The sequence below is a fragment of the Lepisma saccharinum genome, chromosome 1 (genome assembly GCF_977018435.1).
Source record: "Lepisma saccharinum chromosome 1, izLepSacc3.1, whole genome shotgun sequence".
NCBI lineage: Eukaryota > Metazoa > Arthropoda > Insecta > Zygentoma > Lepismatidae > Lepisma > Lepisma saccharinum.
In genome coordinates, this window is record NC_139229.1 from 62,785,855 (window position 1) to 62,801,967 (window position 16,113).

At 38.3% G+C, this 16,113-nt stretch overlaps 1 protein-coding gene across 6 annotated transcripts in view; it reads left to right on the top strand.

The window, feature by feature from the left end:
- Positions 1 to 16,113, top strand: part of LpR1 (Lipophorin receptor 1) — a 261,835-nt gene that overhangs the window by 224,334 nt on the left and 21,388 nt on the right. For all 6 annotated transcript variants that reach the window (XM_083132004.1, XM_083132003.1, XM_083132007.1 and 3 more), the window contains one exon: positions 11,339 to 11,565. In XM_083132004.1, coding sequence (XP_082988130.1) covers positions 11,339 to 11,565 — 227 coding nt within the window. The remainder of the gene's footprint in view (positions 1 to 11,338; positions 11,566 to 16,113) is intronic.

The following is a 16,113-nucleotide window of genomic DNA, read 5'->3' on the forward strand; positions in this document are numbered from 1 at the left end:
ACTGAATTAATAACAATTCCTTGAAATTTGGAACATTTCGGGTTGACTGTCTTCCTCCGCTGAATGTTGTAGAACGCGAACTATTTTAAAGCTGTCCTCTTGTTAAGTTAATATTTTTGGGGCGGGGGATCATTAATTGCTGCTTATACTAAAATTGAACATGGAACTTCGTTCATGAGCGGTCTGGCAGAACTAACGCTGAACGTCAAATTGCGAAGAAAGATGGAAGTGTTCCAGGAATTCTAACTAACTCTTTAGCCTTCTTAAACCCGAAGGTTTATGGCTGCAACAACACAACCCTTCCATCTGTCCCCATCCTTGGCAGATCAATCCAATAATTTAAATCCTTACAGATTTCCTTGAAAGTCAGTCTCAACGTTATCCCTCCATCTCGGCCTTCTTACAGGTCTCTTGCCATCAGGTTTCCCAACAAGAATCCTATAAACTCATCTTTCCTCTCCCATTCGTGTCACATGGCCTGCCCACCTAAGTCATCTTGATTTAATTATTCTTCCAGGAATTCCGTCGCCACAATTCCAAATAGTGATTGGGCTTTCGGGCCTGTCTTCACTTATTGTCTGACTGGTTCGTGGTATTGTGGAGGATTTACTTGTAATATTTATCAGCACTAAATCTTGATAGGCAATTGCTGGAAGGGAGAGCCTTTGTAGAGCAAGCAGGACAGTGTGTAATCTGGCGATTTCGGATCTTCCGTGGACATTTGCAGAAGACTTGCAGCACACTTGCAGTACTGCCCTTTGCTGCACGAGACCGGTCTTCTCGATAGTATCTGTAGCACCCTCCATCTCATAAGCGTATCTTCCTGCATAACCGTGGCCGTAGAGGACGTAATCTGAAATCCTCTTGTCCGAAGAAAATTGCCTTCTTCCATCAGCGGAGGGGAGAGGTAAGTGAAGATGAAATCCGCATCTGTTCCTGTCATGAATCTCCGGTGGTAAAAGGGGGGAAGGGGGAGGGGACTTCCAAGTGCTCGAACTGTCAAAGTGTAGGAAGTTTGTCCTTTGGGTGAAAGACCCGCCTGGGGAAAGTTAATCCAAAGTCTAAATGAGAATCTCATCCCTGGTCACTCTCCCCACTCCCCCTGTCTTTCTCGAGGAGTTCATTCCCAAGGGGCGATGATTGAAGGATTTTGCCGTTAAACCTCTCCGCTTTTCGTTTTATAAGGGGTCTAGTTTGACCAATAATAGGGATGATGGACAATGCTGGATTACAGGGGCAACGAATTTTGTTGGGATCGATGCATTGGTTATTTTCTGCAAGTTGAGCAGGTAGATTGGCAATAGCCTGTGCTGAGTAATGGTATCGTTGATTGAAACTGCTCTCGGATGTACCTTGCCAGGGGATGGCAACTTCGAAAGTTGTGGAGACATGCATTTTTGCGTCGTGTATCGTATTTTTTGGTCCATAAGACGCATCCTTAATGAATGAATATGATATGCACACTTTACTCTCAAGATACAGTTGGATCCATGAGTATTAACGTGCAAATTGTCTATCACCATGTTCTTGCACTTTATTTGACCCAATAAGAGCTTAAAGAATTAAAAGAAAACTCAAAAGAAGCTGTTGACAACTTCTGCACAAGCATACAGGATGTAAGAAAAAATTAACTGAAGTAGTCATTGACAATTTGCACGGTAATACTCATGGATCCAACTGTACAAGGAATACAAATTATTTCCTCAGTTGGTGGTGGTCCGAGTTATCTTTCTACTGCCATATTACCGAACTCTTTTGCATATTGCACAACTTGTAATGTAAATGCATCACTGCATGAGAATCTCTTCTGTTCAGGCGGCATTGTATGGAAATTTACTCCAGCACCAAAAGTCTGATCACTGAATGTCCCTTAAGAGTTGGCTACCGTACACATTTACTGTACATCCGCTACTGAACAAAGAACAAGTGAGTTGAGGGTGCGAGAAGCAGCTCTCTCTCTCTCTCTGCTTACAACAATTCTTAGCCTCACATTGGGGTGGAAACTGGGTTTTGCTAGTTTTATTTCAGCATGCATTGACGGACCTTCGGGAGATAAGAAGCAGTGAAATTTTAGACAGTATTTTTCAAGGAAAATGCGTCTTAATGGTCTGGAAAATGCAGTATTCGGAAATGTTTTATCTCTTAAGTTACCGTTACACTGCTTAAGTTTAAAGTCACTTCTATTCATGGAAACCTGGTTCGAAAGTTTGGAGATTAATTTCAAAACAACGAGGTCTAGAAACTGGTAGTACAGTATGCTCCGATTAGTGGCTCCAGGTTCGAATTCCGGATCTCAAGTAATTGAAACCGAAAAGATTATGAACTTCAATTGAATATATCTATAAAACATTCAAATGCTGACCAAGGCAGGATTTATTGTATAAGAAATATAGCCTACACTAAAACGTAACGTTTCCACCCTCTAACAGGGTCTTCTTCAGACAAAGATTCACAATAAATTGATATAAAAAGCTTTCTTTGTCTGAAGAAGACCCTGTTAGAGGGTGGAAACGTTACGTTATACAATAAATTTTACCTTGGTCAGCATTTGACTATTTTATTAACATGGAAACAATGCTTAAGTGTTATCACTGAATATATCTACATTTCAATATTAACATTACTGTATTAATCACGTGTATATTATACATATTCAGTACATATTTTTTTTTTACCAACTGTTTACTTTTTTGCGAATGTCAGTTGTTTGTTCTAGAAATGCACGTTCGTAATTCACCTTGTAAAGTCAACATAACTCAACATTGTAACATTTGTGCTTGTCACAAGATATAAGGTTAACATTCTAGAACTAAGTCCAAGTAACAAACCTAACAACCGTTTTCTGGTCGGGTAACCCTTTTTCCTTATTTGTATCCAGTTCGCCACTGGGCCTAATCATCCGTATGCATCTGTCTTCATCCTCATGTTCTCTTTTGCACTACTCTCACGACGTCATTTCAGCCTATCTTTTAAAATATATTTTATGCATCGACACCTAATGTCTGCGACCTACTTCAAAACCATTCTTCACAAATTCAACCTGCGTCCCAACAGCATTAAATTGTGGCATATAAGTGCTTATCTATATGCATAAAATGTTGCGGACTCCTTTATTTCCTCGGGGAACTACTTCATGGTTTATGTAGGACGTTGACATGCCGAACTCAATATCCAATACGAGCACAAGCAGACGCACAAAAAGTCCACCATGAAGGAATATGTAATTGATGGGAACGATTACAAATGGAGCTGAAAGAATGTATTTCTGCAACGACCTTTTCCAGATAATAATGCTGTGTAATTTCAAGTTACCACACTATAATTAAACAACCTTGAAACATGGCCATAAATAGTTGCAAGCTGTCGATTAAAAACAAAGGAGCCGGCTTGGAGAACCATGTTGTTCTTTATATTTGCATGCATATAGCCGAAACCGGTTCTTATTATAGGTAAGCGTTGACCATATAATTATGGTAGTATTATTGAGGAACGTTATAAAAATGATGAAAGCAAGGTCGGAATTAACCAATGTTTTGGAAGTAACAGCTGAGGCTCCCGACTAATTGTGTCGGGTTTGCTAACCTCACAATAGCGGTTGTATTGAAATTAAATTTCGCTGCTGATTGGCCGTACAAGACCGTACTTGAAGCGAACATCTCGCAGTTCAGTCTTGAAGCCTTGGACTGGAAGTGAAGTTCTTTTGAATTGCGCTTCGATTGCAGCGCCAAATACCATCAGTAGATAAACTAACACATTTTCCCGCGTTATAAACACTTGTTCTTCACCTTAGAATCACATAGCATTTTAAATGTTCTTATACATACATATCCACACATTAGAATAACTTCAACCAACATCTGGCTGACTATCGCCAACGGTGATTTCAAACAAATGAACAACGAATGCACGAGCAAAGTATTCAAGCCTGCAACGATGCATGCTCCATGCTAAGGTCTCGATTGCTCATTTAATTGTCGCTTTCGAACTGCACTAGGTGACGTCACTTACGACAAAACCGTACTTGAAGCCTCGTTTTTGGGACCTTTCGGACAGAACCTTAGTTAATTTTTAATTCAATGCATAGCATGCAAATTAATTACTTCTCGCCAAGGGCAGTGCTTTAAGTGGGGTATCCCCAAGTTGAAAAATTTCCTAGCCCCCCCCCCCCAGCTAGGATAATTTGCGTGAAATATCCCCGAAACTGAATAAAATATCCCCTAACTTAGGAATTTCCGCTTCGAGCACCGACCAAAGGGGCAGGGAGACTGTTCCTTTGGAAAATGAATGCCAACATAAAATTATATATTTCACACATAGAATTGCTTGCATGACTGGTACAGATCATTGTAGGAACGACATAACTTGAAACTGGAACAGCTTTCATGGGGGGTCCCTTGCCTGCCCCCACTTCTATGGAGTGTTCAATGAACATAATTTTATATTCTCGAAAGTGTAGCTATGGTTTCATCGTATACGCGTTTTTAAGGAATGGAATTGTTTTGAATACAAAGATTTTCAACTGATTCACTGGCATTTTCTTTCGGTTGTTTAATCTTGTTCATTTACTTCGCTTTCGTGACTCTTTTGCTTAATCGCGAAGTTTGAGGATGGATGGTGATAAAAATGCATTGATGCGAAGATAATCGCAAACCATATGGACATGAAAGAACACAAATTCCACAGAGGATTGATTACATGTGCTGAGTGTTCAGACGCCAGAGCTTCGTGGAACGAAACACTCCATATTGAAGTAACAGTATGTGCCAATCAGAAGCTCTCAATTTAAGCGCTGTGTTCAGGTTGTGTATACGTAGCTTCACAGAAACAAGTATTCACACCACAAAACTTCTTTTTTCTTTCATGCAACAAGTGCACCTGTTTTCCAATGATAACATATTTCGCTTGATAACTCATTCTCTACTCAGCGTCATTTTACTATCCGACACACGAAGTTCGTTTTACGCCCACTTTGCACTGTCACTCCATTAGACCAAGCATAATGTTGAATCTGGCCGCTTGTCATTTGTCTTACGCACAAAGAAAAAGGATTATGAATCTCTTCCAGTCTTCATTGCTCTGAATTGAGTCGCAATCGAACTGGAGTGAAATCCGTACCCAACGGTAAGCGTCAAATCGCTCGTGGCAGGGAGCAGTCGCAATTAATTGCTACAGCAACAGGTCGCGATGATAAATGGCGGCCATTTCCCGCTCTCGTTTATGCGCAACATTCATATCGCGCTTCTAAGAATAGACCTGGATGTGAAATTGGCCACCTCTTTTAGTTGCTACCATAGGCGTAGTTAGGTAGGGGCTACGGGTTAAGCCCCCCACCCCAAATGCACTCGACATATGTACAAAACAATTAAGGAAAGATAAACTGCACAAAAAATTAATCATGAAACTTTCGTGGTGTGGCAGTCACACGTAAGGAAAGAAGTTCAAATTGTGGTTTGATTCAGACAGTATACAACAGAAGGTAGATTGCAGGGTGTGATTTATTCTATATAAAAGTTGAAGTCCATGTGCCATTTATGAACCATACGTACGGACAAGATTTCAAAGAAAATATATCATCGTTATTTCCCTTGATATTTCACCTTGGAGCGCATAGTAAACAACGTTGTTGCATTCAAGCAATAGCGGCTTGGCATACAGTGTTAACATAAATGGAGACTTTCAACGACGACTTTCTACAATTGAGTTTTTCTGAACATGAAAAAGAGCAGTCATTGTAGAAACTTGAATGGAATAACAGTTTTGATGAGGAAAAGGTGTCGGAACAAAAAAGTGAAGTTAGTTCCTGTGTATCTGCATTTCGTACGGGTCACAACACCTGAATGTCGTGTGAATGTAAATGTGTCCCGATCCTGTAGAAGCGATTCACTCGCTCGCAATCACTTTATTTCTTTGAGCGAACAGACTTGGAGTATTGAATTTGAGAATGAAAATTAAAGGATGCATATTCAAACTGATGATATAAAACCTGCTTTGAAAGTCATCTTTTGAAGTCACCTGGTCAGTGTTATATAGAAGTTGTATTGCAACTTTTATATCCTTCATGACATCAATTATAATTTGTTTATTGATAATTATTAGTGAGTTTAGTATAAGTATGATCTTTCTTTATATTTTGTTCAAGTCTGACCTTCCAGGCGCGTATGTTAACTGAATAAAATGTAGAATTTATCCTTAAGCGTACATAGAGACCAAAAATAGTGCACCTATCGCGAATATTTCAATACGAGGTTCTCAATTTTGTAGTACTTAGTTCGGAATGCTTAGTTTCTCTAATTCATTTTTTAAGTAGACTATACATTTTCAAAGATCCGAAAGCATAGGCGTAACTTTGCAGGGGCAAGGGTTTGGGGGCACAAATCGAACCCTGGGTCGATGTTCATTTTCAGTTGCACAAAATGTTGAACATTGCACAATGTTTGCCATTGTATTCGGCTACAGCTATACGGGTTTTAAACTGCAATGGAGTCCATTAGTGGAGACGTCACAAGCAGACGACGAGCTGGAACTGAGTCTTCACAACGAGAGAACGTGTTTTCTTCCTATCCAATTCAATGCTATTTTTTTTCGGAAGGGGTAGCTTTATTTATTGTGACAGCAGTTATGAAACAAAATTATGATGCGTATCATACATCTATGTAAAGATGAGATTTCGGAGAATACGACTATATATCACACATGCCTTACAGAGGATAAGGTAAAGAATAACCGGAGTAAGAAAATCATGGATTTTCAAAACATTCCACGTCCGAGCACAGCCGAAGTCGACCCGAAGCTCATCCGATCTGAAGTTGCCACGCTGCCGCTATGGATAGTGGGGAACCAGCAGCCTTAGGCGATTGAACCAATTACGCTCAGTGGCTGAGATTTCTTTTGGAGGATTCATCTTTATTCGATTTCCTACTCAATTTATTCTTTACATTCTCATCTGTAAGGAATATGTTATATATAGACGTATTCTCCGAAATCTCATCTTTACATTGATGTACGATGGACATCACAATTTAGTTTCTTAACTGCTGTCACAATAATTAAAGCTACTCCTTCCGAAGGTAAATAGCATTGAATTGGATAGGAAGAAAACTTCTTCTCTCGTTGTGAAAACTCACACTATTGGAAAAGTCTGAAAATATGGCTAAGGTCAACCATGAGGCAAGACACTATTGAACATAGAAAGGAAAATTGTGGTGGACTGCAAAGAATTCTTCAGGAATTTATACAAAAAGAATAGCACTTACTGTCGAATTGAAAATTATGGATACTAGATTTTGGACTACAATTAGAAATTAACCAGTAGACCTACATAAAAACGAGTTGCATCAAAATTTGGTGTATTCAATTCTGCGTTAATCTATGGTAAACATTTCTTTCCAGTTTGCCTTCTATTTTTAATCGTCGTGAGAAAAAAGTGTTTTCTTTTTTAGTTTTTCAAACGATGGCTCTCTGAAATTCTATAAATAAAAAAAAATGGATGGTCGGATCGTGATGAAATTTTAATGCGGTGCAGGCAGAAAGGTTTTAATCACAATTCTTAATTTTCAGATTTTATATATATATATATATATATATATATATATATATATATATATATATATAATATATATATATAAGTTTACAATTTTGCGAAACAACTTTTCTAAGTGTTGGGTAGTCCTACAAATGCAATATTCGTCTTGGTTTGAAGCTCTTTTCATCTGTTTTTAAAATTCATTATCATTGTTAATTCACGTTGCGAAACCGATTTTAATCATTTTTATTCAACGGAGTAAAGATGTACGTGGAACGTAGCAACTGCGGGCTGTCACTGTGAGTCAGTAGTGCCTGCGCTGTAAAAGTAACTTAACACTCGATATAAACGCAATTCCATTTGTTTTGGATAAGATGATGTACCGATCATCTGCATCCCAAGTAGAATGACCATGATTATTTTCGAAATCGATTAAATCATGAATAATGTTAGCCCCCACCCCCTCCCAGTTGGACGGACGAAACTACGCCTATTGTTGCTACGAATACCAAGACCCACAGCTACCTCGTACTCTTGTGAAAACTGCTCGTACTACTATAACACTCGGAATTTATTGTGGCGAGATCAGAGTTAGCAGATTTTTTCTTTAAAAAAAAAATTTAAAAAAGTTTTAAATGCTTAAAACAACATTTTATTAAGAACAAAAAATGTTTTAAACAAATAAAACGTTTGAAACATAATGCCAAGAAGACTTATTTTCTAAGAATAATGATTATCACCCAAGGAAAAACAGTTGCTTCTGCTGTTCGAGAATGCTAGACTATTCCACAGTTTCCAGACTCCATTCGATCCCCGTTGTAGATAGTCTGTTTTCCCAAATATCACATTTTATTGTGAATGTAACAATTCTCATTAAGTGCGGAACAAAACTGTTCCATTCATATTCTATTCAATTATACGTATAAAAGTGTTTTAAACACTTGTAAAAAGAAAAACATAGCCATGTGTTTTAAATATTTAAAATAAGTTGTTTTAATCACTTTTGTCTTTAACCATGCCAAGCTTGGGCGAGAGCTGGTTAGCACAGCGGTATTCTAACAACATATTATGAGTATTTTGTTTATTTTTTATTTTTTAATTAGTCCGAAAGTGTATTAATGCTTGTCGTTCACTATAGCGCTCCGAACCACCATATGTTGGGGAATTATAGCGCATGCCTTCGGCTCCGCGTACAAAGAATTTCTTCTCCATAAACATGAGGACTTCTGTCATGGAAATTCCACACGCCGCTTATTCGCGTTTCGGCGAGGCACGCTATAGTTGGCGTAAGGTCATTTGTTTTCAGCGGAGGTGTTCAGGCACTGTAGTGGGCGATATGCTTAATTATGCTTTCATGGAGGAAGAAAAAAAAGTCACGTGTGTTAATGTTTGCAATGTTAAATGTATATAGTGTCATATTTAGGGGTTAACATGCATGGGTTCTCCCCGAAAAGTTAACACTAAGTTACTACTGAGACGGCGATTGTATGCGCTAAAATGGTAAAATGCCAAAATTTACATGTCCAGAAATGATCCTCTAAGAAAATGCATTTAGGCAGTCTTGAATTGTACACCTAGTGGGAAACTACTTGTCAAGCCTTGGACCTCGAAAGTCTATAACAAGGAGTTTTACTTTCATGTGGAGTACGTGGACGACAAAATCTTTTTTTTTTTTTTTCGTCATGCGTTATAGTTTGCTGGGTCCAGTTCTGTTAATACAAGTTGGAATGGGAGGTTTCCTCGAATTTGGGACGCCTGAAGGGCCTGATTCCGGATTTTTTTAATACTGTTTTTCTACATCAAAGATACTAACTGTCTGTCAGTTTAGAAATGAAGCTATGGCGACAAGAAGGAATGTTTAAAGAATTTCAGGAATCACAAAACCTAGGAACGATGCACATTCACACGACTGCCATATTGAATAAGTGGTTAATTGTAATATCACAAGTTCATGACGTCAGTCTAAAATAGTTAGGCCACTGATTGCCAGTTGGCAAACTGTGCTTTTCCGAAATAAGCTTCGGGCCAGTGCCTGCCATAGGGGGAAGGGTCAGATACTTTCTCCAATATATTTCAAGAATTTATTTTGCAAATACAATCTCTGCCAGAAATTTCTAATCATTGCATGTATTCAATAGTTTTTTTTGCATGTTTTGGGGAAATACAGTTTTGGTGGTATATGCTTTTGCTAATTTCCTGGAAAATTTTGTTTCAAAAGGCCTTTCTTTGGAGAAAAATGCTTAAGGTAAGTATATTATTTATATTTTTTTTCTGTATTTTTAATGCTTTCTTTTTCAGAACATGGAATTTTTTTAATCAAAGAAAAAGTTCATATTTTTATGCTTGTGTGACTGTGAAGAATAAAATAATAATAAAGCCAAAGAGATAAATATTGTGTGTCTGCTAAACATTATACATGCTTGTGTAATGGCGAGATGGTGTAAGTTTCATGTATTGTGCTGTTTTGTTGAGGTAATTTGTTATAGCAAGCGTTCATTCATTTCCACCTTTATTTGGAACACAATTATAATATAATTTTGCAAGCTTGAAACTCATTACTCTAACCTGGAACAGTAGGTTTTTTTTATAGCTATATCTGTATCAGAATGCACTTAAATCCTAATTACGAAATTACAATTCAGCTGTTTATACATATATTTTCAGAATACGAATGTAAATGACCACCTAATAATCGCATATAGGACGTTGCTTTATTTTTTGCCGTTGCTGGAATAATTAACAATTTGCCTTTTTTGCTGTCATTATGGTAATTCATTGCAAGACATGCAGCAAACTTTCTCAATTTCCAACAGCTGATTGAGACTGTCATAACGGCTACACACACATAATCATGCGGGCTGCACCTGCACAATATACTTCATTTCTGTATTGACTGGCACTTAACGTGTTGGGCGGAACCCTTCCTTACTCATGTTCTGCTGTACTCTTAAGTGCCAGCTAACATTAGCGGACAACTGCAAAATGGTGTTAAAGTGGGACTTGAGATGTTAAGTGGAGATGGTGCAACTGGCCCTATGTTTTTCATAATTGGCATGTATATATTTTTGTATCCGTACATTGCTCCTTTTGCCTTTATTGTGTAGTTTTTTTTTGCACACGAGAGCAAGGTGTGACATAAGCCAGACATAAATTATTATATAGTAATATAACCATATCTTCCTGCATTGATTTTAGATATTTAATCAATTTCACATTTACTTGAGAGTTTGTTTTTGCCACTTTTGTATTTTAATAATAATAATCTTGATTCCATAAGCAATTTCCCAAGTACAAGTGTACAGAATGATTGGAGCATGATTTACATAATTACAAAAACCAAAATATGCCTAAACATAATTCTTTAATTACATCTAGATGCAAACATAGATACGGAAAATATGAAAAGAGTGTGATTTATTTCAAAGAATGTAAGTTACAAAAATCTTTTTCAAGTAAGTTGTGTTTTAAAAGCTCCAAAAATACTTTTCCTTCAATATTTTCAAGAAAACTTTCTTGGTTACTTAAACCATGATTCTTCAGTTTATTTTTCATGTGCTAAATCAGCTCAACATTGTACGATACCAGGTGGTCCTGGGTTTGTTTGAATCCCGGCCTGGCATGGATTTTTGTGAGTGTCCATTCATCAGTTTCATCATATCATCACTCATCCCCATCTTTGCAAATTAGCCAAAAGTGGCACAAAAAGTGAAGTAAAAATAAAGCAAATTAATCAAATTTATTTAACTTTATAGAGTTGATATTTTTCTCTATCAGCAGCACAATTTGTTCACTATATTGAGAACTTTATCCTTTCAGATGAAACTTGTAGATCAGATGAATTCACGTGTGCCAATGGAAAATGCATTCAGCAGAGGTGGGTTTGTGATAAGGATGACGACTGTGGAGATAACACAGATGAACAAAATTGCCCAGAAACCACTTGTGCACCAGACACTGAATTCGCTTGTTCTGACAACTACTGCATAACTGCAAGATGGCGCTGTGATGGTGATCTCGACTGTCCTGATGGATCAGATGAACAGGTAATATGATGTTTCTATGTTTATGATAAATTTGTATTTGTTTGTAAGGGCCCTTGTTGTCTACAAGATGTGTTCACAGAGATTTCAAAATAAGATCGGTTCGGTTTGGTTGCTTCTACAAATTCCAATACCTGTCAATTCAGATCTGGCCATCGGGTTGCTACCTTTCAACTGGATGAGGCAAGTAATGGAATTTATAAGGTCTGCATTCCAAACTGCCGGAAACATCCTTTCTGTATGATATGCTTTTCTTATATTAGACATTGAACTTTTACTAACAATTCAACAATATACAGGGTGACCAGAAGTTCCTTTACACTGAATTTGAATTATGTGGTTATGCACTCAGCTTGCTTCTATGGCTCCTCCATGTGGGTTTCTCCTTGTTTGTAACATAGCCGTAGTAGCATCACTGTTGTGGCCAGCTACAAAATTCCTGTAGTTGAGGAAAATTTTGAATGTGACCACAGCATCAAAGAAAAATTTGACAATAACGCTTACCTTTGCAGGAGGTTCATAATGACAGTCTATTACATGGAAATACGTATAATCTAGATTATAAAATATTGATATCGCAGATTATAGATATACGCATATTTTTTTCATTAGTATAGAATAAATCTAATATCCAGATAACTAAACTGAACTGGCATATATGAATATATTCTGGCTAACATTACATTTTTTGAGCTGCATCGCTATTTTGGGAAGAACGTGCCTAGTTTGCATCACCCCTGGGGAAAAAATGCTTAGTTTGCTCCACCCAAGGAACAAATCCTGTGGATATCCAAGGTGTAAGAGACGGGCAAATGTCATTAATTACTGTGTAAAACACATCTTGCGGTGCAAAAAGAAGTGACAAAGCAATAGTGCCAGCATTCAATGGCTCACTACATTAACAGCATTGATCATTTTTAGTACATAGGATCTCACCAGCAATAATTTATTGTTACAAGAATGATAGACATACACTTTCTGGAATAAAAATTATTTTCGTCATAATATTCATTGACAAATTTTAAAATTGCAATACGTTTAGAACACTAAGGTTTACACACCACTTTCCTCAATATATTTTATGATAATGTAAAAAGTATGTACGAATTATTGACTTTTCTGTAGAAACGATAATTTTCTTTAGTTAGTATACAGTTTCCTAATGTATGTATATCCTCTACTTTTCTGTAACTTTTGCTAATCATGACAATGAGGCTTAATGGTTTATTTTGTTATTCTGTTATCTACAGTCACTTTCTGCCACTTTTGGCTAATTGTGAGAATGAGGAAGAATGATGATGATGATCATGAGCAGTGTGGGGAATGGAGGAGCAGGAGGATCCATCCTCCCAACTAGTCATCTTTCCTAGTTTTTTTGTTTGGAGTCCACTTTATGCACAGATAAGCTAATCGAGACTGGATCCGAATCACTAGTGCCCCTGCCAGGTATCGAACCTGGGGCCCTTTGATTACAAGGTGACAAAATTTCAGGGAAGAATTCTAAACACCTAACTTATGTAAAGCATCACTCCACTTCTTGCCAGAGAAGCATCCCCAGCTATCCGCAATGTTAGAGCAAACATCTAATGAATTATGGGGATTATGATAATAAATAATGATCTATTTTCCAGTAAGTACAACTATCATACTAGGGGATTCTTTTGAATATCCATGTGGTTGTTTCAAGTTGTTGTTTTTTTATGCAGAAGTAGCGAAGAAGTAGTTAGTACTGCACATGAGTAGCATAGAGAGCTACGTTTTGATACATGTACCTGTAGCGAAGCTACATCTTTGGACGAGTAGCGGGACCTGTAGCAAAGCTACTTTTAAAATGTAGCATTCTGATCACTGGCCTTATGCACCTCCATGTCTGATTGTTTATCCGCAACAGCATATCACGGGTGACATTTTGAAATGTTGCAGATCTGCATCTTTCAGCTGCTCATTGTCGGAATATCAGCGCTTCCGCAACTTTTCATTCACAAGACCCCGGAGTGCATTGTCAGGTGTTCTGATATCAGTGCTTCTTGCAGGCCAAAGCAATGAAGGCTGACCCACGTTCGATCTGAGGACGTCTGCGCACTGTCAAAGCGAAATGCGTTGGTGCCCTGTCGTGTTGAACCCAAACAGTGTTGGCGATTCCTTTAGCCATCAATTGTGGAAGAAACCACTCGCTGATCATTCTCGCATAACTGTACTGATTAACAGAGCCATCAAAAAAATAAGGACGAAGCAGGTGTTCTCTGTCCATGCCCAAATCATATCATGAGGCAGATTGTGTTCGATTTCCTCTAAAAATAAAGTGGTTTTCTTTCGCCCAGAAGAAGACTTTCCAAGTTCGTGAGATGCGATAAATCGTTCTTGATGACCTCCATAGTTTTTTCAGGTTATTTGACGTTCATGGACCCACACACAATCCACCAAACAATCCTCCACAGTGAAAGCACTTTTTTGTCCACCATCAGCACTCTCCTCGGAATACTCCCCCCCCCCCCAAACAAGGGTCAGCAGGATAGTCAGTGGTGCCTTTTAATATTCATGATAAACTTATTCATTGAACCGGGTAAAGTACACTGTAAAGGGACTTTCCGCCACACTGTAGATATCAATATTGATACAGGAGACTGTTGATGTTCTGTATTTGTGTGTGTATGTGTACTGAGAATCAAATGTAAAAGACCAGTTCCCATCTGGAACCTGAAAAAGTTGGTGAATAAAAGTTCATAGTACCTTATTGAAATATAAATTTATTGATAGACTGGAGATACAGATTATGACATGAAACATAATTTTGTCATGTGAGAACCAGACAGACGTAACTCCACAAATTTGGCTTCATTTAATGTATACTCTGAAGGTATACTCTATTTGTCTATTGGATCGACGTGTCTGTACTTTTTCTTTTTAGCGATAGTCTCCTTTTTTTTCTCCTGTAAATTTGATAATTTTGGGATATCCATCTGGTTCTCATACGACAAATTACCTACACGCAACTTAATCAATATGGAACAGTTGAATTAGCACTCTGTTAATATCAACCTACCTAGTCTAGCCATAAATACTGGTACACACTATTTTGTGAATAACAAGATTATTGTTTCAAATTTTTAAATTTTCTTTAGTATGTTACACTTACATGTATTACACACAAATAGCACTGATCAGTTTTCAAAATGTCCACTTTTTGCCCTCGCACAGGGTCGAACTATCTCTGATCAGGCATCGATTGCAGCACGGATGGTCTCGATGGGAAAGTCCACCACTCCTTCCATCAAGGGTTGTTTTTAACTTTCAATTCTAGGGTGCCTCTTCTTGCAGACAGTACCCACTAGCACTGGCCACAGTTTGCAGTCCAGGGTATTGAAATCAGGGCTATCAGATGGCCTATCAACAGTGGACATGAAATCGAGTACAATGGTCTCCAGTCACAGTCTCATCATCCTAGTCTTATGAGGTGAAGCAGAATCTTTCTGGAACATCCAGGGTTCATTGTGAAACCTTGTTTGGTTGAATGGTGTCACAAGAGGGTCCAGGACACTTTCCACACACTTTCTCACGGGTTTTTAAGCCCTTTTCACAAAAATTAGGTCTGGTGGAACTCTCATAGCTCACCCACCACCAAACCATGACAAGAGGGCTGGTGGAATCTCTGAACAATGGGAACTCTCTCACGATCTTCTTGAGAGCTTGAAGCACACACCCTTTCGTTTTGGTGGTTAAAACTGTCTTCAGTGGTGAACACTTGCTCAACAGGGAAGAGAATCCCGCGATGTCCATTGGTGCCTTACCACTGCAGGAGCCTTCTCGATAGTAAGCTTCAATTCCAAGGTCTTCCATAACCACCTTGGACATTGATTGTTGTGAAATGTTCAGACTCTGTGCCATTATCACTTGCTTCCTGGTGGGATTTCGGGGGCACGCGAGCTGCCACTGCTTTAACAGCTGCCGCTGTTCATACTGTGTGATGTCGACCAACTCTTTCTCAATCTTTCACGCTACCAGTCTCAGTGAATCGCCAGATTGTGCTGTACACAAACCTTTTGCTGATCCTCAGGGTTTTTAGGGGCTGCAAAATCTCAGTGAGTGACTTCCAACCATATGCAGAGCAATTACGTCTACTCTGTTTTCATATTTGCCCCACTCCATGCTAAGCACAAGAGGATACATGCTTACTCTTTCACAGTTGCACACACAATGGTCAGGAGTGAGAGTCAGCACAAGTATAGTTCACGTGCCTGACCACCGGGTGTACAGTCCAAGCTGAAAGTTTGTAACAGTATGTATGGCAAGACTAGGTATATATGGCATATTGATCTATTGAATTATGATTAAAATTTCCTGATCCAATATTTCTGTAAATTTATTTTTGCTTTTGCCTTGAACATGTCGCATTGTCTACTAGAGTACTGCATTGAACCACTTTCGCTCGCTCAAACTCGATCGAATCTCCCACGCTCGAGCGTGATTCGCTCGAATATATAGAATATCAAATATCATTTCAATGGGACAATAATCGTACAAATGTGTGTAAAATTAGTGCTGGTAGTTTCA